This window comes from Ooceraea biroi, chromosome 13, assembly GCF_003672135.1.
Source record: "Ooceraea biroi isolate clonal line C1 chromosome 13, Obir_v5.4, whole genome shotgun sequence".
Classification (NCBI taxonomy): Eukaryota; Metazoa; Arthropoda; class Insecta; order Hymenoptera; family Formicidae; genus Ooceraea; species Ooceraea biroi.
The window spans coordinates 8,401,970-8,427,216 of NC_039518.1; the positions used below are offsets into that span (position 1 = coordinate 8,401,970).

At 43.4% G+C, this 25,247-nt stretch overlaps 1 protein-coding gene across 1 annotated transcript; it reads left to right on the forward strand.

Moving 5' to 3' along the window:
• The first annotated feature begins 24,045 nt into the window (after positions 1–24,045).
• Positions 24,046–24,979, forward strand: LOC109611497. Its single transcript, XM_020034236.2, has 2 exons — positions 24,046–24,719; positions 24,799–24,979. The coding sequence occupies exons 1-2, from the start codon at positions 24,285–24,287 to the stop codon at positions 24,952–24,954; spliced, it is 591 nt and encodes a 196-aa protein (XP_019889795.1). The 5' UTR covers positions 24,046–24,284; the 3' UTR covers positions 24,955–24,979.
• The last annotated feature ends 268 nt before the right edge of the window (positions 24,980–25,247 follow it).

Genomic DNA, 25,247 nt, shown 5'->3' on the forward strand with positions numbered 1-25,247 from the left:
TCGCGATTAATCCGTGCACCCTCAGAAAGGATTTCTGATAACAAGACGAAAAATATTCTTGACTAATTTAATCGTATTACAAGTATAAAAAATATGAAAATAAAACAATTTTTTATTTAAATCAGTAATTTCTATTCTTCTCTCTCGAATTAAATAAGATTGTCTTACTGTCTTGAGACAAGAGTAAAATGTACACATTTATGCTTATATATTCTTGTATGTAGAATAATTTGATATTAGCGCCACTTTATAGTAGGCTTTGTCGATGTCGACGCATCATTATCTCACAGTCGCTCGTCGACTCGGCGCTTTTGCATCCTTTATTCGGATAAAACGGCCAATATTTATGTGTTGCAATCGAAAACCGGGAAAGTGTTTCTGTTATTTACAATGAATAAGTGCAATACTCTACAAGAGATATTAAAAGATATGGAAATGTAAGTAAGTATGTACAATATACTTACTTGAGAAATAAGATTCGAGATAAGACATTTCCATACCTTTTAATATTTCTTGTAGAGTATTGCACTTATTCATTGTAAATAACAGAAACACTTTCCCGATTTTCGATTGCAACACATAAATATTGGCCGTTTTGTGCAGATTCTACAAATTCTCTTAGAAGAATAGAATAAGATGTCTTTTAGATCTCACAATATTCTTAAATCAAGAATATTTTGAACTTGCTAAAAATTTGTATCTAAATCCTTCTGAGAAAATTAATGAGATAGCACCAAGAGTATTTTAATCTAGATTTTAGAATTTTCTATTCGAGATTAAAATATGCTTCTTTTCAATAATAAATATGATTGTCGCTATAGCGATCTTATTTTATGATAGATTAAAGAGTAATAGCATTAAGTCCAGAAATCTTTTCTGTGGGTGCAGGCAGCCGTGCACAGGTCGGTCAACATTACACGCACGCACGCACGTACTCCCACGCGATACGCGGGCCCGACGCGAAGGATTGTTTATCCGGGAATGTCGAGCGCGTTTCGATCGTTCCGGAATTCCGGCTCGCAGAAAAATCGCTCGGCAAACGCTGTGCAATCGCGTACAAAAGCGCGCGCGGGTTGTCGAAATTTACGGTATTGCGGAAACCGGGGAAAGAAGTTCGCGCATACGCCGGACTCCAACCTCGAAATTGGAGCAGAATAAACGGGGAATTTCGAATACGCGCAATACTCGAATGTTTAAGGGACATAACGGAACTGACTTTAAACAGCGGGCGGATATCGCGCGATATCGTGATGATGCTGATTGTTGGAGACTCGAGACGCTCGAAACACGTTTCTTAATGGGGGAGCCTGCTTTAGAACGCTGAAAATAAGGTATATTTTACGAATTGTTTTTGGAGAAACTATACAGCGGATCATTATAAAACTTTGATGCATTTATTAGTACATGTTTAAAGATAAACAAAATTATTTTTTTATTTGAATATATCGCCTGTAGAGGTCGTCCTGGAGAAATCTTAGTGCAGCCGCGTCGCCGGCATTGCAAATTGGTGAGCATTCTCCTGCCTCCAAATTTCGTCTAAACTGAAAAATTGAAATATGTTCTCGTTATTTATGAATTCCCATCGTCGATGAACCAAAGAGAGAAGAAAAAAGTTGAAAAGTGCCAAAATGGTGGAGCTTAGAACACAAAAGTACGATTTTTAGGCAAAGGTTTTGAACTTTTTCATGCAAAAATAATTGTTTAACTTAATGTTTTTATGAATATTAAAGGTTCATCGACGATGGGAATTCATAAATAACGAGAAAATATTTCAATTTTTCAGTTTGGATGAAATTTGGAGGCGGGAGAATGCTCACCAATTTACAATGCCGGCTGCACTAAGATGCCTCCAGGACGACCTCTACAGGCGATATATTCAAATGAAAAAATAATTTTTTTATCTTTAAACATGTACTAATAAATGCATCAAAGTTTTATAATGATCCGCTGTATAGTTTCTCCAAAACCAATTCGTAAAATTATACCTTATTTTCAACGTTCTAAAGCAGGCTCCCCCCTTAATACACGCCGCAGAAAGCGTGCGATCGGCGCGCGGCGGAATTTCACGTTTCCAATTTGCGTGATAAATACATTCTCGCGCGCGAAATGAGTGCGGCGCGACCGCGCGATTACTCAGCGACGTTAATCCTGTCAGCACATTAGTAATCCTTGACTCACGTGACCCGGCCGCGCGGTATCTCCTCCCATTAATTGCAATTAGGTAAATCCCCCGCGTACCCTGCTACGTTGATCCATTATATCGCGCGTATCCCGCGGCGGTGCACTTTCGCCGCTCATCTTTGGTCACGACGGATCAGCGCGCGGGTACAAGGTGCGTCAGATACGTCGTCATTATACTCGCCTTAATTGCGAATAAATAAAAAAACGGTCCATGGTCGACAAGTCGCCGAGATAAACATGTAGTTTACCGCTGCAACGAGACAATTAAAATTCGCGATACGCAATTAACACACGCTCGAGCGTTTATGCGTGTAATATGAATTATAACGGAGATGTAAGCTGATGATTCCTTAAATTATTCAAATTAATAAGTTTGTGTCGCCATGAATCAATGAAATCAAAGTATTCCTTTTTTCTCGACCGAACTGGCAAAATTAATACATATTAATAAATTTGCCAGTTCGGTCGAGAAAAAAGGAATACTTTGATTTGATGACTCCTTAATCCGAAGCACGCCGTGTAACCCCTGGCGTATGCAAATGATTCTACGGAACGTTGACGTCACGTGCGACCGTGCGAGCTTTATCAACCGCGAGATTCTCCAGAGCTCGCGCGATTTTTATCGATTAAAATCATAAACGATCTGCAACGCGCACGACCGAGTGCCGATCGTTTCTCTGAACAAATACGGGTAGATAAATGAAAATGAAGGGGAGGCCAACGACACGCGGTGTGTCGAGAAATTTGCATTTCTCAATCCAGGTATATATTTGCGCATCGCCAGGTGTGCAAAAGTTCCGAGTCTGCGTTTGTTCTTCCCGCGGTGCACCGTGCCAGATCATCCATCGCATTTGACCTAAGCTGTATCGAAAACATTTACTCGCGATAGCACGCGTTGCTGGAAGTTCCTCTCTCTCTCTCTGCGATCTTGAGAAAATATTTATGGTCGAATCCCGTAAAACCGCTTCTTTGTAACCGCGAGAGCAGCCCCGAGGACAAGTATTTATTCGCACGCGCGCGTGTCCCGAGAATCTTCTCTCTCTCGATATAACCGCAAATAAAAATCAATATTCCGTACCGGCGAATCGATTTAATAAGCGGAATAAACGGAACGGTTGCGGATCACGAAAAGTCTCGTACCCGCTAATTGCTCGCTCGGGGGCCCGAAATAACGCCCGCATGCCTCTCCTTGTCAATGACAGTGAAAAAGAGACGCTTTGCGGTGAGTTAAAACGCACTCGATCAGGATGCAAGCATTCGGCGAAGTGGAGCCTCCGAGCGGCTCGAAAATAAATGCTGCGCGCGTCCGTTACAAGGCTTTAAGCGCCGCAATAATAAAATGCATGTAACCGTGCAAAACAGGGTTGACAAACGACCGTGAGGCAGCCGATAAGTCAGTAATAACACATTCATTATAACTTTATAGCTCTCATTCTGACTCTCTCTCTCTCACACACACATACACACACACGGACTATGCTGCGAGTGTTCAAAATATCAAACTATATTTAGCAGATTACACAAAACAGGATTATCCTGTAAGATAGTCGAGACTGACAGGTCGTATAGAGGATCGGAATGAAAACAAGTTGATCACAACATAGGAGTATTGGCCGTACAGCCTAAGACCTAGGCGTGTGAACCAGGGATCCCGGAGAGTTCGAGTTCAAATCTAAGGCAGTCTCCTAGTTATTTTTCGCCTCTTACAATTCAGAAGTGGGATAAAATCCGCTACCCCTCGGAGAGGAGGGAGTTGAGAAGCAGCTGGCCGGTAGTGAAGCCTGAACATGGAGGTCGGGACGGACTCAGAGGAGTGAACCAACATGGAGATTGGGAAGGACTCAGAGGAGTGAACCAACATGGAGGTTGGGAGGGACTCAGAGGAGTGAACCAGCATGGAGGTTGGGAGGGACTCAGAAGAGTGAACCAAAAATGGATGTTGGAAGGGACTCAGAAGAGTGAACCAAAAATGGAGGTTGGGAGGGACTCAAGTGGAGTGAACCGACGATTTGGAGACATTCGGGGACGAATGTAATGTCAGGCTGGCCGATCTGTAAGATCTGGAAAGATAGTCGAGACTGACAGGTCGTATAGAGGATCGGAATGAAAACAAGTTGATCACAACATAGGAGTATTGGCCGTACAGCCTAAGACCTAGGCGTGTGAACCAGGGATCCCGGAGAGTTCGAGTTCAAATCTAAGGCAGTCTCCTAGTTATTTTTCGCCTCTTACAATTCAGAAGTGGGATAAAATCCGCTACCCCTCGGAGAGGAGGGAGTTGAGAAGCAGCTGGCCGGTAGTGAAGCCTGAACATGGAGGTCGGGACGGACTCGGAGGAGTGAACCAACATGGAGATTGGGAAGGACTCAGAGGAGTGAACCAACATGGAGATTGGGAAGGACTCAGAGGAGTGAACCAACATGGAGATTGAGAAGGACTCAGAGGAGTGAACCAACATGGATGTTGGGAAGGACTCAGAAGAGTGAACCAAAAATGGAGGTTGGGAGGGACTCAAGTGGAGTGAACTGACGATTTGGAGACATTCGGGGACGAATGTAATGTCAGGCTGGCCGAGCTGTAAGATCTGGAAAGATAGTCGAGACTGACAGGTCGTATAGAGGATCGGAATGAAAACAAGTTGATCACAACAGTAGGAGTATTGGCCGTACAGCCTAAGACCTAGGCGTGTGAACCAGGGATCCCGGAGAGTTCGAGTTCAAATCTAAGGCAGTCTCCTAGTTATTTTTCGCCTCTTACAATTCAGAAGTGGGATAAAATCCGCTACCCCTCGGAGAGGAGGGAGTTGAGAAGCAGTTGGCCGGTAGTGAAGCCTGAACATGGAGGTCGGGACGGACTCAGAGGAGTGAACCAACATGGAGATTGGGAAGGACTCAGAGGAGTGAACCAACATGGAGATTGGGAAGGACTCAGAGGAGTGAACCAACATGGATGTTGGGAAGGACTCAGAAGAGTGAACCAAAAATGGAGGTTGGGAGGGACTCAAGTGGAGTGAACTGACGATTTGGAGACATTCGGGACGAATGTAATGTCAGGCTGGCCGAGCTGTAAGATCTGGAAAGATAGTCGAGACTGACAGGTCGTATAGAGGATCGGAATGAAAACAAGTTGATCACAACATAGGAGTATTGGCCGTACAGCCTAAGACCTAGGTGTGTGAACCAGGGATCCCGGAGAGTTCGAGTTCAAATCTAAGGCAGTCTCCTAGTTATTTTTCGCCTTTTACAATCCTCTCAACAGGTTGCATCGTACTTAAAAATGGAGTCGCAAAACAGATTAAGCGCGAATCTTGCGTAACGCCTTCGGATTTACCGTTCGAGCGAGAGCAGCGAGATTTTTCGCCGCGGCCTATCGATCCCTCGCATACGGTATCGGGTGTCCCGATGGTCCTTCCCCGTATATACGTCGGAGTTGCGTGCAACGTGCGGTAATCTACGGGCCATTAGCAAGATTCCTACGTACATACGTACGAGCAACACACGCGATACGCGTTCCCGGTATCGAGTGTCCGACCGGAGAAGAACCGGAGCGACCGGAGGGACACACGAGACACTTCCTCCCTGCGAACCTCTTCCTTCATCGTTGCCTCCTTCGTTGTCATAGTGCGTCATACGGCGAGGGATCTTGCTCACTTGTACACAGTCAGTGACCGTCACGGGGGGTAAAAGAGGTGAGCCCGAAGCGGCGTGTAACAGCTGTGACACCGCGTCACGTGGCGCACGTGCAAGTGCGGCGGAAATAAGAGAAAGAGAGAGAGGGAAAAAAGGAGCGAGATCGCGGCAAGAGGATGCCCCCTTTAAGGCGAGAAAGCGGCGTCGGGATTAAGTCATTGCGAATTCCTTCGCATCGAGTTGATTCTTTATTTCTCTCTGTCTCTGTCCCACGCACGCGGGCGCCCACCGCGAGTTATTATCGATGTAAAGTCTCGAACGTTCCTTTTATGATACCCTCCATCCTTCCGTGTGACAGGCAGTGAGTGTACGAACGCGCGATCTTTACCGACGAAATCGTGATCTCTTCCGCGACGCGGAACTTGCTTCGACGATCGATACAGCGTTCGGCATCGAGTTGAGAGAAATTTTATCATCCTACGCTTTGGACAGGGATACGCTTATGTTCCGTAATAGTTCAATATATCAAGCTTCAGATTCCCCCAATCTTATCCCTTTCCTTCAGGTTTCGTGAACGGCTGAACGCCCTCTCTCAAAATCTCCCTTTTGTTCAGCCTGTTAGCGGTCTAGTATAGACGTCGGTGCCAGGATCAGCGCTGATATTTCGCGCCTCGCCCGGCAGCGAGATTCCGACACCACCCTTACCTGTCTCCCCCGGCGGAAATACATAAATTAACGCACTTACGTGGCGCCCGCGGGCCACGTTGTTGCCCCGCTACACCTGCGTTTCGGGGCGCTGAGCGCTGACAATTACCCGGCAATCGATGTATCGCCCCCGGGCGGAAGCGCAACGCCGAAAAGGCTCACGAAAACGAGATACGGGTGAGAGGGAGGACAAGAGGTACTGGCGTATACATATACATATATATACGGCAAATTGCAGGTAATTGCCGGCCATTTGTTTGCAAGAGCATACAGTGTTCTCCGAGCGCTTCGACCTCCACCAATCCTGCTCGCGAGCGTCCACAGGAAGCGGCAAGAGGGGCTCTGCCGTAACTTCTCCCTCAAATTGCACGTCTCTTCGGTCGTTGAGATAGCAGCGAGAAAATCGTATCATCCGCGACGTCCAGTTTATGCCCCGCAACGAAACGAAGGAGAAAATAAAACCGTATTTGCCCGCGCACATCTGTCGATCCTCGAGTCGATACTCGAGTTGATATCCGAAAAATCCGATACTCGAGTTGGCGAGTAGTTCCACATTGATTCGTACCATCTTGGTGGCGAAGTGCCTCCCTGCTCCCTCGAGACACGCTGCTGCGCCCATGCTGTTCATCCCCTGCCACTCCCTTCATCATCCCCTCTTCTAGTCTCTGCTCTCCATACGCCCACGAAATTACACGGCACGTCACTCTCGCGAGCGAGCGCGCGCTCTAAAACTTCGAAGGCGAAAGTCGTGAACGCGTCCGCCGCGCACTCCATGGCACTCGGGAACTCTCCACGGTTCTCTGGAGAGCCCGGTATTCGTACACGCACGAGCGATCGGCGAATTACTCGCGATTAGCCCCGCGGGCCCGTTGCACTGAAGATGCCAAGGTACCGTCGACGTTTTTAGAGAACACGGACGCATCCGATGTGGAGAAAGTAGCAGGGAGAGGGTAGATTTGCGTTCGACGGCTCGCCCGAGCGCTTTGCATCGTGATTAAGATAATTGCACGAATGAATATGCACGAGTAACGAGTATGCGCGAGCGACTCGAGCGACCGATAAAAATCATTGCGACTTTTGCGAGGCCGTCGCAGCGCGAGCTTAAATTGTATAGCTTTCGTACCCGCGGCGGCGAACATTTGAATCTCACGTAATTGTTGGCTGTCGGTTTAGGGGACGCAAACTACACGGTATCGCGGTGAACGAATTCGTTTTTACGAAACGAAGGAGAGCACGGGGCCTCTTTTGCCTGCGAGTGTCCAACGTTCGCGGAGGTTGGTTGACGAGGACCTCCTGAGTGCTTTTTACGTCTCGTAGCGGTCTCCTTTATCGGCAATGTAGAGATGTAAATGCGCCCGGTAAGGACGGAGGAGAGAGTCGCGAGCGGACTCGCATATCGAAGATCACGGCCGTGGCAAGTTTTCAGGCCTTATCCGAGGCAAAAGCGACAGGAACGAATCGACCGTGACTTTATTATCGCCGCGTGGGTGGAGCTGCGGCATCTGGCGACCATTGACACGCTCGCGCGCGCACGGTAACGCGCGAGACTGGTCGTTCCCAAGCTTTAAGAAACGGTAATGAATTGTAAAATGTTTAATCATATCAAGAGAAGATGCGATACCTTCCAGAGGAAAGTATTTGTTCACGATACACACTTTAAAAAAAGTAGTACAATCAAACAATTGGGTTGGCCAAAAAGTAATTGCGTTTTTTTTTATAAAAATAAAAGGCGAATTTTTCATGGGAACAAAAACTTTATTAAACAATATATTGTCCATTTTGTTTGATTATCTTTTGCCATTTTTCAGGCAACTTCATGATTCCGCGCTCAAAAAGTTCTTATCTTTTTCAGCAAAAACAATTCCAACAACGATTTGATATCCTCATCAGCAGTCAGGTTTTACCATTCAAGGCGTTTTGCAAAGAACGAAACAAATGGTAATCTGATGGTGCCAGGTTTGGCGAATATGATGGATGTGGTAACACATCCCATCCAAGCTGCAACAATTTTTCACGAGTGACCAAACTTGTACGTGGTCTAGCGTTATCATGGTGAAACGCAACACCTTTGCGATTCACCAATTCTCGACGTTTCTGTTTGATGGCATCATTCAATTTATCCAGTTGACGACAGTATACGTCTGAATTAATGGTTTGATTCCTTGCAAGCAGCTCAAAATACACAATACCTTTAAAGTCCCACCAGACTGACAGCATAATCTTTCTTTGGTGAATATCTGCTTTTCAAGTGCTTTCAGCAGGTTCATCACGCTTGCTCCACGATCTTTTTCGTTTGACGTTGTTGTAGACGATCCATTTTCTTCGCCTGTTATCATACGTTTCAAAATCGATCATTTTCCTCACGTTTCAAAAGAGAATCGCAGATGTCAATACGCTCAGTGAGATGAATTTCTTTGAGCTCATGTGGTACCCAAATATCGAGCTTACTAATGTATCCAAGTCGTTTTAAATGGTTTTCAACACTCGATTTCGATATGTTAAGATTCTCAGCAATCTCTCGGGTCGTTAAACGCCGATTGGAATCGATCAGTGCCTTTATTTTGTCATCATCAATTTCGATTGGCCTTCCTGAGCGTGGTGCATCTTTCACATTAAAATCTGCAGATCGAAATTTAGTAAACCAATTTTGACACTGCCGCAGTTTTAAAGCATCTTCGCCTATATTGGGTTGGCCAAAAAGTAATTGCGTTTTTTTATATAAATAAAAGGCGAATTTTTCATGGGAAAGAAAAACTTTATTAAACAATATATTGTCCATTTTGTTTGATTATCTTTTGCCATTTTTCAGGCAACTTCATGATTCCGCGCTCAAAAAAGTTCTTATCTTTTTCAGCAAAACACAATTCCAACAACGATTTGATATCCTCATCAGCAGTCAAGGTTTTACCATTCAAGGCGTTTTGCAAAGAACGAAACAAATGGTAATCTGATGGTGCCAGGTTTGGCGAATATGATGGATGTGGTAACACATCCCATCCAAGCTGCAACAATTTTTCACGAGTGACCAAACTTGTACGTGGTCTAGCGTTATCGTGGTGAAACACAACACCTTTGCGATTCACCAATTCTCGACGTTTCTGTTTGATGGCATCATTCAATTTATCCAGTTGACGACAGTATACGTCTGAATTAATGGTTTGATTCCTTGCAAGCAGCTCAAAATACACAATACCTTTAAAGTCCCACCAGACTGACAGCATAATCTTTCTTTGGTGAATATCTGCTTTTCAAGTGCTTCGAGCAGGTTCATCACGATCTTTTTCGTTTGACGTTGTTGTAGACGATCGATTTTTCGTCGCCTGTTATCATACGTTTCAAAAATCGATCATTTTCCTCACGTTTCAAAAGAGAATCGCAGACGTCAATACGCTCAGTGAGATGAATTTCTTTGAGCTCATGTCGTACCGAAATATCGAGCTTACTAATGTATCCAAGTCGTTTTAAATGGTTTTCAACACTCGATTTCGATATTTTAAGATTCTCAGCAATCTCTCGTGTCGTTAAACGCCGATTGGAATCGATCAGTGCCTTTATTTTGTCATCATCAATTTCGATTGGCCTTCCTGAGCGTGGTGCATCTTTTACATTAAAATCTGCAGATCGAAATTTAGTAAACCAATTTTGACACTGCCGCAGTTTTAAAGCATCTTCGCCATATATTGGGTTGGCCAAAAAGTAATTGCGTTTTTTTTATATAAATAAAAGGCGAATTTTTCATGGGAAGAAAAACTTTATTAAACAATATATTGTCCATTTTGTTTGATTATCTTTTGCCATTTTTCAGGCAACTTCATGATTCCGCGCTCAAAAAAGTTCTTATCTTTTTCAGCAAAACACAATTCCAACAACGATTTGATATCCTCATCAGCAGTCAAGGTTTTACCATTCAAGGCGTTTTGCAAAGAACGAAACAAATGGTAATCTGATGGTGCCAGGTTTGGCGAATATGATGGATGTGGTAACACATCCCATCCAAGCTGCAACAATTTTTCACGAGTGACCAAACTTGTACGTGGTCTAGCGTTATCGTGGTGAAACACAACACCTTTGCGATTCACCAATTCTCGACGTTTCTGTTTGATGGCATCATTCAATTTATCCAGTTGACGACAGTATACGTCTGAATTAATGGTTTGATTCCTTGCAAGCAGCTCAAAATACACAATACCTTTAAAGTCCCACCAGACTGACAGCATAATCTTTCTTTGGTGAATATCTGCTTTTCAGTGCTTCGAGCAGGTTCATCACGATCTTTTTCGTTTGACGTTGTTGTAGACGATCCATTTTTCATCGCCTGTTATCATAAGTTTCAAAAATCGATCATTTTCCTCACGTTTCAAAAGCGAATCGCAGATGTCAATACGCTCAGTGAGATGAATTTCTTTGAGCTCATGTCGTACCGAAATATCGAGCTTACTAATGTATCCAAGTCGTTTTAAATGGTTTTCAACACTCGATTTCGATATGTTAAGATTCTCAGCAATCTCTCGGGTCGTTAAACGCCGATTGGAATCGATCGGTGCCTTTATTTTGTCATCATCAATTTCGATTGGCCTTCCTGAGCGTGGTGCATCTTTCACATTAAAATCTCCAGATCGAAATTTAGTAAACCAATTTTGACATTGCCGCAGTTTTAAAGCATCTTCGCCATGTACATCACGTAACTTTTTATGAGCTTGCACAGCGTTTTTCCCTTTTCGGAAGTAATAAAACAAAATATGAGGAAAATGTTCTTTTTGATTTTCCATTTTGAAATCGACGGCAAACAAACAATTGTTAACGAAATCGTGTACTTTCTTTTTGTAAAACAAGCTTGAACTGTGAGTTGTTAACCTACGTAATGAATTTGCGGTTTAGAATGAAGTTAGTTACATTTCAAGACATGTATGTCCATCTATTGGAAAAAAACGCAATTACTTTTTGGCCAACCCAATATTTTATTTTTTTGCTAGAAGAGGAAAGAGAAAGAGGTACGATCCAAACGATGGAAATCGTGCCCTATTTTTATTATTGAAATAACAGATAGATATATTGAGCAGTGAAACATACATGAATTTAAAGAAATCCGTGCCTTTTATATTAAATGTCATCTCGACCAGTCTGGAGTTCATAAAAAGCGTAATTTGGCGCGTTTATTCTCGTGAAATATCACCGAACATAAAGGTGCGGATCGAGATTGGACGATAATACTTCCAGAGTGCGAAATGAAGTACAGAACTTATGGTGCACTTTCGTAAATATTCGTGGTTGAGCACTCGCGCTCCCGCGCGCGCGAGGACGAAAAGCCCTCCCTTGTCTCCGGCGGAGCCGGACCATTTACAAAGCTAGACGCGTGTCCTTTCGGCGTGGAAGAAGTCGGTTGACCGTGTGTGGATTCGGTCGCAGCAGCCCATTGGGCCGACCGGCACGCCGGTGCCCACGCAACGGGCATCCATCAAGGGCCCAAACGGCAAAGGACTTTGTCGAGTAATGGCGACTCCACAAAAAGTCCGAAGGCGTGGACGGGGTGGGGGCAAGGGAGCGCGCGGAGGCCGAGGGGGAGAGAGATGAACGGGCCCTGGGACCATTCTTAAGGGCCTCATAAAACCAGCAAAGTGCCACGCCGCCACCCACGTGCCTCCTTGGAGAAGCGAGAAAATACGTCCGAGGTGCAGCGAGACGAGGCAGCTGGTGTATCGGACGCGCCGTTTTTCGTTTTCTTCCTCTTTTTCCTTCGCTTCTTTAATTTCACCACGGCCGCGGCGAGTGGGGTTTTTTGCATGCGCATCACACGCGTTCGCTGACGAAAGCGTGAATTATCCGGGCTAATAATCCTAAGATGTGTATGCAGCTTCGAGGCTGGACGGCGAATCATTAAGATTATCGCGAGCGTTGCGCGAATCGCTTGATCCGTCCTACAAGAGATACATGAGCAACGTTTGCTAAAGCACGTGATTTCTATTATTTCGCCAAAAGTGATCAAGACGTTATCGCGATGGCGATGCAGTTACATTTCGGGGGATGTATCTGCTATTCTGAATGTATCATATTATTTAAAGGAAGAAAATATTTTTCTAGGTATTTGTGCACTGAGAAAAATGATTTGATTGTATCAACAAGACGTATCTGATAGAATGCATTTTGGTTAAACTAACCAAGATTTCTAATTATCACGATAGACTGGATATTTTATAACTAGAACGTTTGATAGACTGTACTATAAGAATTTGGTTAGTATTTCAGTGGATCTAGAAAAACTTCTAGTTATATTACACTAGACATAAGAACAAACGAAGATGCAATCAGAATTCTGGTTATCGCGGGCATCCAGCGGCATTCTATTGTTTCGTGTGCGTGTTGATCGGCACGGACGGCACGTTTTCCTCCTGTAGTGAAATGAATTGGTTAGTGGAATGGCTGGTGAAGTGATGGCGGATGAAAAAACGTGTTCTCTTCTTATTTTTTATACAGGGTGTCCCATAATAATCGCTAACCTCTCGTATGCCAATAGAGCAGATCGAGATGAAGAGAAAATCCATACGATTTTGCGATATTGGCAATAATAATCCTATACTCGAGCGGCTCGGACTTGCTCCGGCGCTCTGGATTCGCTTGACTTTAATATGCAATATTTCGATTATTATGGAATATCGCAAAATGATATGGGATTTTCTGTTCATCTCGATCTGCTCTATTGGCATGCGAGAGGTTAGGCGATATTACGGGACATCCTGTATAAATATCAACATGATGTTTCATTTACAGCAATCCAAGAAGACTCACGGTAATGAAACAGAAAAACGTTTCTTTTCACTAAACAGTCATGTTAATTTAACTAAATACATTTAGTATTATTATCAAGAAAATCTGGTAAATTTAACAGGAAGGAATTAATCACGCTCATCTGGTAATTCCTAAAGGAATTCTGATTCGTCCATTTTCCAACAGACAAACTGGTTGAACCTACCAGATTTCTAATTAATGCAACCAGATTTTTTTCAGTGTGGGCTGTCTCGAGAAGTTCGTTCAATAGCGAGTCCATTTAAAGAGTAGTCTTTCCTGCAACAAGTGACCCTCGAGGATTCTGCAAAAGCGCGCCGAGGCGAGTCAAATCTCGGCAAAATCGTGAATGAATTGCCACTACAAAGTCAGTGAGACCTTTTTACTTAGGGTCGCGCTGCTGAATTCCACGCGCGGTCCATTCATGATGTTCCTAGGAATCTTGAATGAAACGCAGCGCACTTTACAGCCTCAAGAGTTACTTTAAGTGCAAGCAAAGAGAGTGGGACAACAGGATGTCGGAGAAAACCGATTGGACGCGCGCAGATGGTAAATTCCTTTAACGGATTCATTGTTGGTAAGAAAATGTTGATAAAAAACGCACGTAGAATGAAATAAACGCTTGCAATACCAAAATACTCTCTCATTTTTCTTAATAATAAATTTCTAAGTAATAAATTAGTGTTAGAGAATAAATGTAACTTTTTTTTCTTATGCGAGAAAAATTGCATAAATTGTTAATTAAACTATTTAATCCCAAGACTTGTATTCCGAATAAGTGTACGATGATATACAGATGTACGAAATAGTGCGCTAATTTTAAATGTATTGTTATTATTGTATAGAATGAAAATGAAAAGAATATTTTCACGTCCACTCTCAAAAAGTTTTCTTAGCCTCACTCACACGTCTTCTCGATTTCCCAATAGCGCCGTAAAAGGATAGCAAACAGCAATAACCATCGCTCTTTCCCCGAAAAGCCGCAAAATACGCGACGCTCGGTCAGTGGATCGAACAATTACTTAGCCAATAATGGACAAAGTAGGCGATTCATTCCAAGTCGCTTCCTGACGGCCACCAGTCTATCGAATGCAGTGAGAACGCGTAACAAAGTAACTGCCTGCAGATGGACCATCTGTCAAAAATGGACTTCGAGCATCAATGAACTTGAAAACCGGGGGCACGACTTATCTTGAATGACTTTCATTGAGTCCCTTTAGCCTATTCGCAAGAGAGGGGTTCCCAACTGCGTATCTTAGGTAAACGTAACAATCTTTTATCAAACATTTTTCTGTACGCGTATCTGAATTTTATAATTTTTTATTACCATGATTACTATTCATTTGACATATTCTCTAAAAGACATTGTCATAAAAGAAAAATAACATTTGTAGCATTTTTATTATAATTTATGGAAATAAATTATGAAAAGTAATTGCGTTTTTTTTTATATAAATAAAAGGTGAATTTTTCATGGGAAACAAAAACTTTATTAAACAATATATTGTCCATTTTGTTTGATTATCTTTTGCCATTTTTCAGGCAACTTCATGATTCCGCGCTCAAAAAAGTTCTTATCTTTTTCAGCAAAAAACAATTCCAACAACGATTTGATATCCTCATCAGCAGTCAAGGTTTTACCATTCAAGGCGTTTTGCAAAGAACGAAACAAATAGTAATCTGATGGTGCCAGGTCTGGCGAATATGGTGGATGTAGTAACACATCCCATCCAAGCTGCAACAATTTTTCACGAGTGACCAAACTTGTACGTGGTCTAGCGTTATCATGGTGAAACACAACACCTTTGCGATTCACCAATTCTCGACGTTTCTGTTTGATGGCGTCATTTAATTTATCCAGTTGACGACAGTGTACGTCTGAATTAATGGTTTGATTCCTTGCAAGCAGCTCAAAATACACAATACCTTTAAAGTCCCACCAGACTGACAGCATAATCTTTCTTTGGTGAATATCTGCTTTTCGAGTGCTTCGAGCAGGTTCATCACGCTTGCTCCACGATCTTTTTCGTTTGACGTTGTTGTAGACGATCCATTTTTCGTCGCCTGTTATCATACGTTTCAAAAATCGATCATTTTCCTCACGTTTCAAAAGAGAATCGCAGATGTCAATACGCTTAGTGAGATGAATTTCTTTGGCTCATGTGGTACCTAAAAATCGAGCTTACTAATGTATCCAAGTCGTTTTAAATGGTTTTCAACACTCGATTCGATATTTTAAGATTCTCAGCAATCTCTCGGGTCGTTAAACGCCGATTGGAATCGATCGGTGCCTTTATTTTGTCATCATTAATTTCGATTAGCCTTCCTGAGCGTGGTGCATCTTTCACATTAAAATCTGCAGATCGAAATTTAGTAAACCAATTTTGACACTGCCGCAGTTTTAAAGCATCTTCGCCATATACATCACGTAACTTTGTATGAACTTGCACAGCGTTTTTCCCTTTTCGGAAGTAATAAACAATTGTTAACGAAATCGTGTACTTTCTTTTTGTAAAACAAGTTTGAACTGTGAGTTGTTAACCTACGTAATGAATTTGCGGTTTAGAATGAAGTTAGTTACATTTCAAGACATGTATGTCCATCTATTGGAAAAAAACGCAATTACTTTTTGGCTAACCCAATAGAATTATATACAGGGTGTCTGACATAAGGCGAAAAACTTCTCGCCCATAGGTAGATCTCGTCCAACTGAATTAAAAAGTCCTGTACCATTCTGCAAACAGACTTCCCTCTCTGCCAATCGCGTCCGCTAAATTAGCGAACTTTCTTTACTTAAGGGGGGAGCCTGCTTTAGAACGTTGAAAATAAGGTATAATTTTACGAATTTTTTTTGGAGAAACTATACAGCGGATCATTATAAAACTTTGATGCATTTATTAGTACATGTTTAAAGATAAACAAAATTATTTTTTGATTTGAATATATCGCCTGTAGAGGTCGTCCTGGAGGCATCTTAGTGCAGCCGGCATTGTAAATTGGTGAGCATTCTCCTGCCTCCAAATTTCATCCAAACTGAAAAATTGAAATATTTTCTTGTTATTTATGAATTCCCATCGTCGATGAACCTTTAATATTCATAAAAACATTAAGTTAAACAATTATTTTTGCATGAAAAAGTTCAAAAACTTTGCCTAAAAATCGTACTTTTGTGTTCTAAGCTCCACCATTTTGGCACTTTTCAACTTTTTTCTTCTCTCTTTGGTTCATCGACGATGGGCATTCATAAATAACGAGAACATATTTCAATTTTTCAGTTTAGACGAGATTTGGAGGCAGGAGAATGCTCACCAATTTGCAATGCCGGCGACGCGGCTGCACTAAGATTTCTCCAGGACGACCTCTACAAGCGATATATTCAAATCAAAAAATAAGTTTTTTTATCTTTAAACATGTACTAATAAATGCATAAAAGTTTTATAATGATCCGCTGTATAGTTTTTCCAAAAACAATTCGTAAAATATACCTTATTTTCAGCGTTCTAAAGCAGGCTCTCCCCTTAATTACTCGAAATTTTACGTGGTTGTTTGCAAAATGGTACAGGACTTTTTAATTCAGTTTGACGAGATCTACCTGTGGGCGAGAGGTTTTTTGCCTTGTGTCAGACACCCTGTATATACTTGAATAAAATGAAATAAATTTATATAAATATCTGCAGATATTTCCTAGAACGAAAGGTGCGCAATATGCAGACTCATCCGGATATTGGAATCTCAGAGTCGCAGTCTAGAGAACCGCTGTCATCGAAAGGTGCAAAAGACGAAGAATCAAAAGGTATAATGTCACCCAGAGCAGCGAGCAATTGGAACGCGCGACAATAGGAGGGTCCGCCGAAACGCCTTCCAAGGCTTTAGCTGAAATTCGAGTGCACTCAACTTCGAGTTTTCCGACAATACGTCGGCAATATGTCCCTGCTGAAATGGTCGTTTATTGGTGACGCGACAAAACGGGAGAGCGATCGCGGTGTAAACGCTCGGAAAATGATTGCTATGCAGCTTTGATCTTCCGATTCTCTCTTTTTCTCGTTTTTTCTTATCAGTATCTTACTATTCCCAGCGTTTAGCCGCTATCGACATAAGTAACGATTCTTCGGTACAATCAACCTAGCGTGATTTTTGTAGATAGGATCCCGACTGTATAATTGCATTTGCTCCTTCTCACGTAATGAATGATAGTTAACGCCGACCCTTTCGAGAAACAATGGCTGCGGCGAGAGAAGAAAGCGAAGGGAAAAGATATTTTCCTTGTACGGCCGTTCCCTAACGGGGATGTTTGGCATATTTGTCACATTCGAGTAATTCCACGGTTGTGTGCGCACCTGCCGCGGCACGAGAAAAGCGAGAGGACACCAAGAGAGAGAGAGGAGGATTCATGGTGGACACGAAGAGAATAGGTAGCCGGACGCGCTTGTTCTTGTTTGTTTGTTTCGGGGACCCGTATCTCCGGGCCTAATCGGGCCGCGTGCGTACCAAAAACTCGCCGAATCTCGTTGGAATTTTTGGGGCAGAAGCGGATCTAGATAAAAATCGTCCACGCTCCTCCGGCTCCTCCGCTTGCCGTGCACGCAGAAACAGAGCGAGGGCTGATGTTGACAGATGAACGTCTCCCGATACAACCGTGAGAAACACTTCTAGACTTTCGGGAGTCATCAATTACGGAATACCGTATCCCGTACGGTAATTCTTGGGGACATTTAACGGCATTGTGCTCTTTACGTCAAAAAAGGGTAATCACCGTCGACTGCGTTGAGAGACACGAGGAAATTCACGGTGATGAAGCGCGAACAGAACGATTTCTGCAAATGACTCTCTCGCGAAAGGAAACTCGACTCGGCTTGGACTCGCCAATGCGAAAGGAGAGATCCGCAGTAATCGCTAAACACTTAACTTAAGGACGGTTTTTCTGCCATAAAATCGCGCTACTCGTGCTCCCTTCTGCCCGGCGGAATTTGCCACATCGCCATTTAAGTGCATCGATTACTTACGTCGCCTTAACAGCTCTTGACGTGCCCGGAGGTAAAAATAATTGCCGCGTGATGTATGTGCGGGAGACTACGCGAGAATTCCAACTGCCTCTCACACTCTCTGAACTTGGCCACTGCATTAAACTTGTCGGCGTTTTATTGTCGCAAACGCCCTGCGAGTTTCCAGGTACCAAGATTCGAAAAGTTCGCCGACATCTTACAGACCGAAGTCGAAAAGATATTGGGTCGTCCGGAAAGTTCGTGCCGATTTTTAATAGATGGCGTTGGAACATGTTTGAATATATCAATGTTATTGAAAACATACGATTTATATACATATGCTTAAAGGTGACGTTTCAACGCAGCTTTAGGAAAAAAGTTGTTTCAGATAAATTGATTCGTGTCAGTTTTGTACTCTTTTGAAGATGGAAGAAAACAAAGAACATTTTAGACACTTGATGCTTTTCTATTACCGGAAAGGCAAAAATGCCTCACAAGCAACAAATTCGATATGTTCTGTTTACGGAGAAGGCGTTTTAGCTGAAAGAACCGTACGTAAGTGGTTCGCTAAGGTTAGAGCTGGTGATTTTAACCTTAAAGACCAAGAACGCTCGGGCAGACCCTCTACTACTGATGATGACCAAATCAAGACACTGATCGAGAATAACCCGCGCTACACGACACGTGAATTAGCAGAGATACTGAAAATATCGAAAACCACTGTCCACGATCATGTAGTGAAGCTTGGTTACGTAAGTCGCTATGATGTATGGGTTCCGCATAATTTGGCCGAAAAAAATTTAACGGATCGCATTTCCATCTGCGACTCGCTGTACAAGCGCAACGAAAACGTACCATTTTTGAAGCAATTAGTGACGGGTGACGAAAAATGGATCATTTACAACAATGTAGAACGAAAAAGATCCTGGGGTAAGCGAAATGAACCAGCGTTAACCACTCCGAAAGCTGGTTTTCATCCAAAAAAGTCATGCTCTGTGTCTGGTGGGATTGGAAAGGAATCCTATATTATGAGCTCCTACCACACAACCAAACGATAAATGCAGATAAGTACTGCTCGCAACTGGACGAATTAAAGACAGCGATTCAGGAAAAACGTCCAGAATTAGCTGATAGGAAGGGCGTCGTGTTCCATCAGGACAATGCCAGACCTCATGTTTCTTTGACTACCCGACAAAAATTGTTAGAGTTTGGCTGGGATGTGCCACCTCACCCACCGTATTCACCAGACATTGCACCTTCAGACTTTCACTTATTTAGGTCTTTGCAAAATCCTCTTAGCGGCAAGAACTTCAACTCTTTGATCGACATAAAAAACCACCTTGAGGAGTTTTTCGCCGAGAAACCTAAGAAGTTCTGGGAGAATGGAATCTTCCAGTTGCGTGAAAGATGGACAAAGGTTGTGAAACAAAACGGTGCATACATAAGTCAATAAATATTTATCGACATAAAAAAATATTGCCTTTGAATTTTCCTTCAAAATCGGCACGAACTTTCCGGACGACCCAATACATATGCTTAAAGGTGACATTTCAACGCATCTTTAGGAAACAAGTTGTTTCAGATAAATTGACTCGTGTCAGTTTTGTACTCTTTTGAAGATGGAAGAAAACAAAGAACATTTTAGACACTTGATGCTTTTCTATTACCGGAAAGGCAAAAATGCCTCACAAGCAACAAATTCGATATGTTCTGTTTACGGAGAAGGCGTTTTAGCTGAAAGAACCGTACGTAAGTGGTTCGCTAAGGTTAGAGCTGGTGATTTTAACCTTAAAGACCAAGAACGCTCGGGCAGACCCTCTACTACTGATGATGACCAAATCAAGACACTGATCGAGAATAACCCGCGCTACACGACACGTGAATTAGCAGAGATACTGAAAATATCGAAAACCACTGTCCACGATCATGTAGTGAAGCTTGGTTACGTAAGTCGCTATGATGTATGGGTTCCGCATAATTTGGCCGAAAAAAATTTAACGGATCGCATTTCCATCTGCGACTCGCTGTACAAGCGCAACGAAAACGTACCATTTTTGAAGCAATTAGTGACGGGTGACGAAAAATGGATCATTTACAACAATGTAGAACGAAAAAGATCCTGGGGTAAGCGAAATGAACCAGCGTTAACCACTCCGAAAGCTGGTTTTCATCCAAAAAAAGTCATGCTCTGTGTCTAGTGGGATTGGAAAGGAATCCTATATTATGAGCTCCTACCACACAACCAAACGATAAATGCAGATAAGTACTGCTCGCAACTGGACGAATTAAAGACAGCGATTCAGGAAAAACGTCCAGAATTAGCTGATAGGAAGGGCGTCGTGTTCCATCAGGACAATGCCAGACCTTATGTTTCTTTGACTACCCGACAAAAATTGTTGGAGTTTGGCTGGGATGTGCCACCTCACCCACCGTATTCACCAGACATTGCACCTTCAGACTTTCACTTATTTAGGTCTTTGCAAAATTCTCTTAGCGGCAAGAACTTCAACTCTTTGATCAACATAAAAAACCACCTTGAGGAGTTTTTTGCCGAGAAACCTAAGAAGTTCTGGGAGAATGGAATCTTCCAGTTGCGTGAAAGATGGACGAAGGTTGTGAAACAAAACGGTGCACACATAAGTCAATAAATATTTATCGACATAAAAAAATGTTGCCTTTGAATTTTCCTTCAAAATCGGCACGAACTTTCCGGACGACCCAATATAATTATTATCATAAATTTTTCTACAAGTTCTGTGAAGCGATGCTGCGAAACATTAGCAATCATACTAGAAAAATAATAGTCTACGAAATCTACGAAAGAAGCAAAAATTCTGCATCGCCTTCGGGCGCAAGTTTATGGTTTCACAGCGACAAATGCGTTCTAAAGTTCCCACGTCGGCGAACATGGAGTCACCCAGTATTATGTGGGACCTAAATCCCCGGCAACAAGCGGAGCAAATTATTCCCTGACCGAGATGCCCGCGAAGATATACACCTCGGTCCCGGCGCGCATTCGCTGCATTCGGGGCTGCACTCGGCCGAGCCGATAAATGCATTTGCAGTCGCATTGTGCGATAACGTACGACGCATACGTGATGTGGCAGAGCGCGGACGAAAAAAGAGCGCATGCGACTCGAGGCAGGAGAGGAATCGATATCGGGAGCGGAGAAAGTTTCATACATAATACGGCTTGCATCCAGCAGGAGTACCGCATTACTCGAAACGTGACGATAAATATGTAGCAGTCCCTGATAATTCCGGCGCGATTAATTTCGAAAACGTACATCGCTCGATGGGATATACGTTACGTAATGGACAAACTCCTATTCTTGTCGAATGACGTTTATCAAATTCTAATAGATACCCACGTGCACGTCATACGCGCAGCGTATTTCGAATTGCTCTTGACATTGCGCTAATGTTCGCCTGTGAACGTAAGTAGCATAGATGCACTGAAGAAAAATCTGGTTGCATTAATTAGAAATCTGGTAGGTTCAACCAGTTTGTCTGTTGGAAAATGGACGAATCAGAATTCCTTTAGGAATTACCAAATGAGCGTGATTAATTCCTTCCTGTTAAATTTACCAGATTTTCTTGATAATAATACTAAATGTATTTAGTTAAATTAACATGACTGTTTAGTGAAAAGAAACGTTTTTCTGTTTCATTACCGTGAGTCTTCTTGGATTGCTGTAAATGAAACATCATGTTGATATTTATACAGGATGTCCCGTAATAATCGCCTAACCTCTCGCATGCCAATAGAGCAGATCGAGATGAACAGAAAAGTCCCATATCATTTTGCGATATTCGCAATAATAATCGAAATATTGCATATTAAAGTCAAGCGAATCCAGAGCGCGCGGAGGCAGGTGCCGAGCCGCTCGAGGTATAGGATTATTATTGCCAATATCGCAAAATCGTATGGGACTTTTCTCTTCATCTCGATCTGCTCTATTGGCATACGAGAGGTTAGGCGATTATTACGGGACACCCTGTATAAAAAATATAAGAAGAGAACACGTTTTTTCATCCGCCATCACTTCACCAGCCATTCCACTAACTAATTTCATTTCACTACAGGAGGAAAACGTGCCGTCCGTGCCGATCAACACGCACGACACGAAACAATAGAATGCTGCTGGAGTGCCCTGCGATTAACCAGAATTCTGATTGCATCTTCGTTTGTTCTTATGTCTAGTGTAATATAACTAGAAGTTTTCTAGATCCAACTGGAAAATACTAACCAAATTCTTATAGTACAGTCTATCAAACGTTCTATTAGGTTGTTCATTAAGTTCTGCGGTTTTCTCGATAGATAGTGTTTGTCCATTGAAAAAGATAGCATGCATCGCCTGAACCGCGGATTGCCGCATACTCCGTGACAGGTTAGACAACGCTTGACATTTCGCCAGAGTCTTTGTTGTGTTTTGACGTGTTGTGTGTACGCGCTATTCATTGAAAATGGAGGATCAAAAGGTGCATTTTCGGCACATTTTGCTATTTTTCTTCCGCAAAGGAGTAAAAGCGACGGACGCACAACGTGAGATATGTGGTGTGTACGGGGACTCGGCCATAAGCGCTGACACTTGTCAGCGTTAGTTTGCGCGCTTTCGTTCCGGAGATGTGAACGTCTCCGATGCTGCTCGCTCCGGTCGTCCATCCACCACTGACGACGACCAAATCGTGGCCGCAATCAAAGCAGACCGACACCTGACGACGCGGGAGATCGCGGAGCGCTTCGACATCGCCCATACAACGGTTGCGCAGCGATTAAAACGACTTGGGATGTCGAAAAAAGCAGATGTTTGGGTCCCTCACGAGCTCACCGAAAAGAACATTTTGGACCGCCTCATGATCTGTGAATCCCTGCTGAAATGGAACTCGCTGGAGGCCTTTCTCAAACGGGTGGTCACGGGAGATGAAAAATGGGTGGTATATAACAACATTCGACGCAAGCGGTCATGGTGCGGTCCGGGTGAGTCGTCACAATCGGTTGCCAAAGCGGATTTGCATCCGAAGAAAGTGATGCTGAGTGTGTGGTGGGATTGGCGAGGCGTCCTGTACTTCGAGCTGCTTCCGCGCGGTCAGACCATCGACGCCGAGAAGCATTGCGCTCAGTTAGAAAAATTGAAGCAGGCAGTGGCGGAGAAGCGGCCGGAATTGGCGAACAGGAAGGGCGTTGTCTTCCACCACGACAACGCCAAACCACACACTGCTTTGGTGACCAAGAAGAAGTTGAAGTGCTTTGGCTGGGAAGTCATGCAGCACCCACCGTACTCCCCAGACCTTGCGCCGTCGGATTACCATCTGTTCCGGTCATTCCAAAACAATCTCGACGGGCAGCGCTTTAATTCAGTGGACGATATTCAAACGTACTTGGAGGACTTTTTCGCGCAGAAGTCGCGCGACTTCTACAAACGCGGCATTATGTCCCTTCCAGAACGTTGGCAGAAAGTGGTCGATCAAGATGGACAATACATTCTAGATTGAATAAATGTGTAAGTACAATAGATTTATGTTTTAATTTACGGCAAAAAAACCGCAGAACTTAATGAACAACCTAATAGTTATAAAATATCCAGTCCTATCGTGATAACTAGAAATTCTTGGTTAGTTTAACCAAAATGCATTCTATCAGATACGTCTTGTTGATACAATCAAATTATTTTTCTGTATGAGGAATGCTTGACAGGTACGTTTTTCTGACAATGAAAAATCTTTCGAGATTTCAGGTCTCTCCGACAGCTCCCCAGCTCCGCTAATTCACTTCGTGCAGTCCAACGCTTCTCGCGTTTGCTTATTCCCGAAGATGAATGGTTCTCCATGGAGATTGTTTTAGGACCGCGGAAACACCTGAGCGTTAAAGCAGAGAAAACCGTAACGTGATAGAGGATAATGACGAAGAGAGGGATGCGTGTGGATCTGTTGCTTCTTCTTTTCGTTCTTAGGCGACACCGCGCAAGATAATCGCGCGCATCCTCGCGCAATAATCACGGATAAAATGACGCGCTGTCGTATCACGCTCTCGGCAACTGTACACAATGAATACCGATCGATTCACGAGAATACGGAGCGCTCCCTTTATATTCCAAAGCGCCGCCGAGCGTGCAAGAACCACCGACACAGGCCGCCATTCTGCGTGTTCTGCAAACAGAATTTTGCCGATCACCGGGCACACCGGGCGTTTTCGTCGCTTTCCGAAAGCGTTGAAGCAAATACAAAACGACGCCGACGGCGCGACGAGGCTCGTCCCGGCTCGTTCACGGACGGTGGGTCTTTAATGACTTGTACAAATGAAGTTCCGATAAAAAGGAAGACGGCCGGCCATCGCGCCTCGCAAACGGCAGCCACTTATCGCGGACATGATGAAGAGAGTGCACGGTGGGTGCAGGCCGAAATGCAACCTCGACTCCGGTCTACGAGACTCCATTTCACGGTATAACGCCACGTTCTGCCTCGGTGAGATAAAAGCCGCAACTGCCTAACGAGACGGTATTGTTTATTTTCCCATTTAGACCATCGCTCCGCATAACCAGTCTTTATTGATACGGAGCAGATGCAGGAGCTGCGTTGCGATGACGGTTCGGATGCTGCGGATACGGTTCGATCGTGTGCAGATGCGCGTAGAACTTTCTGATCGAGAAGCGTACGCCTCGTTAAAACACCGTTGACTTAACAGTAAATGATATGCAGTGATGTGCAGAGTGCAAACGCCAAGAGAAATGTTCTCCATTTAAAAGCTGGACGTGCATTTCGCTTTGCAAATTGATGAGCACCTTTGTGTATAAATGTACGTGTAAGTAGACCCTCAGAAATATATTGTGTTTTCCTACTTTTTTTATTCATATGTATTGTTACATTGATAATACCCCACGTAGAAATTTCAAAACGGTCCAATACTGGGACTGTACCGTTTGCCATCGTGGCAGCATTGTGCCAGTACAGATTCGACACAGGAGTGTAC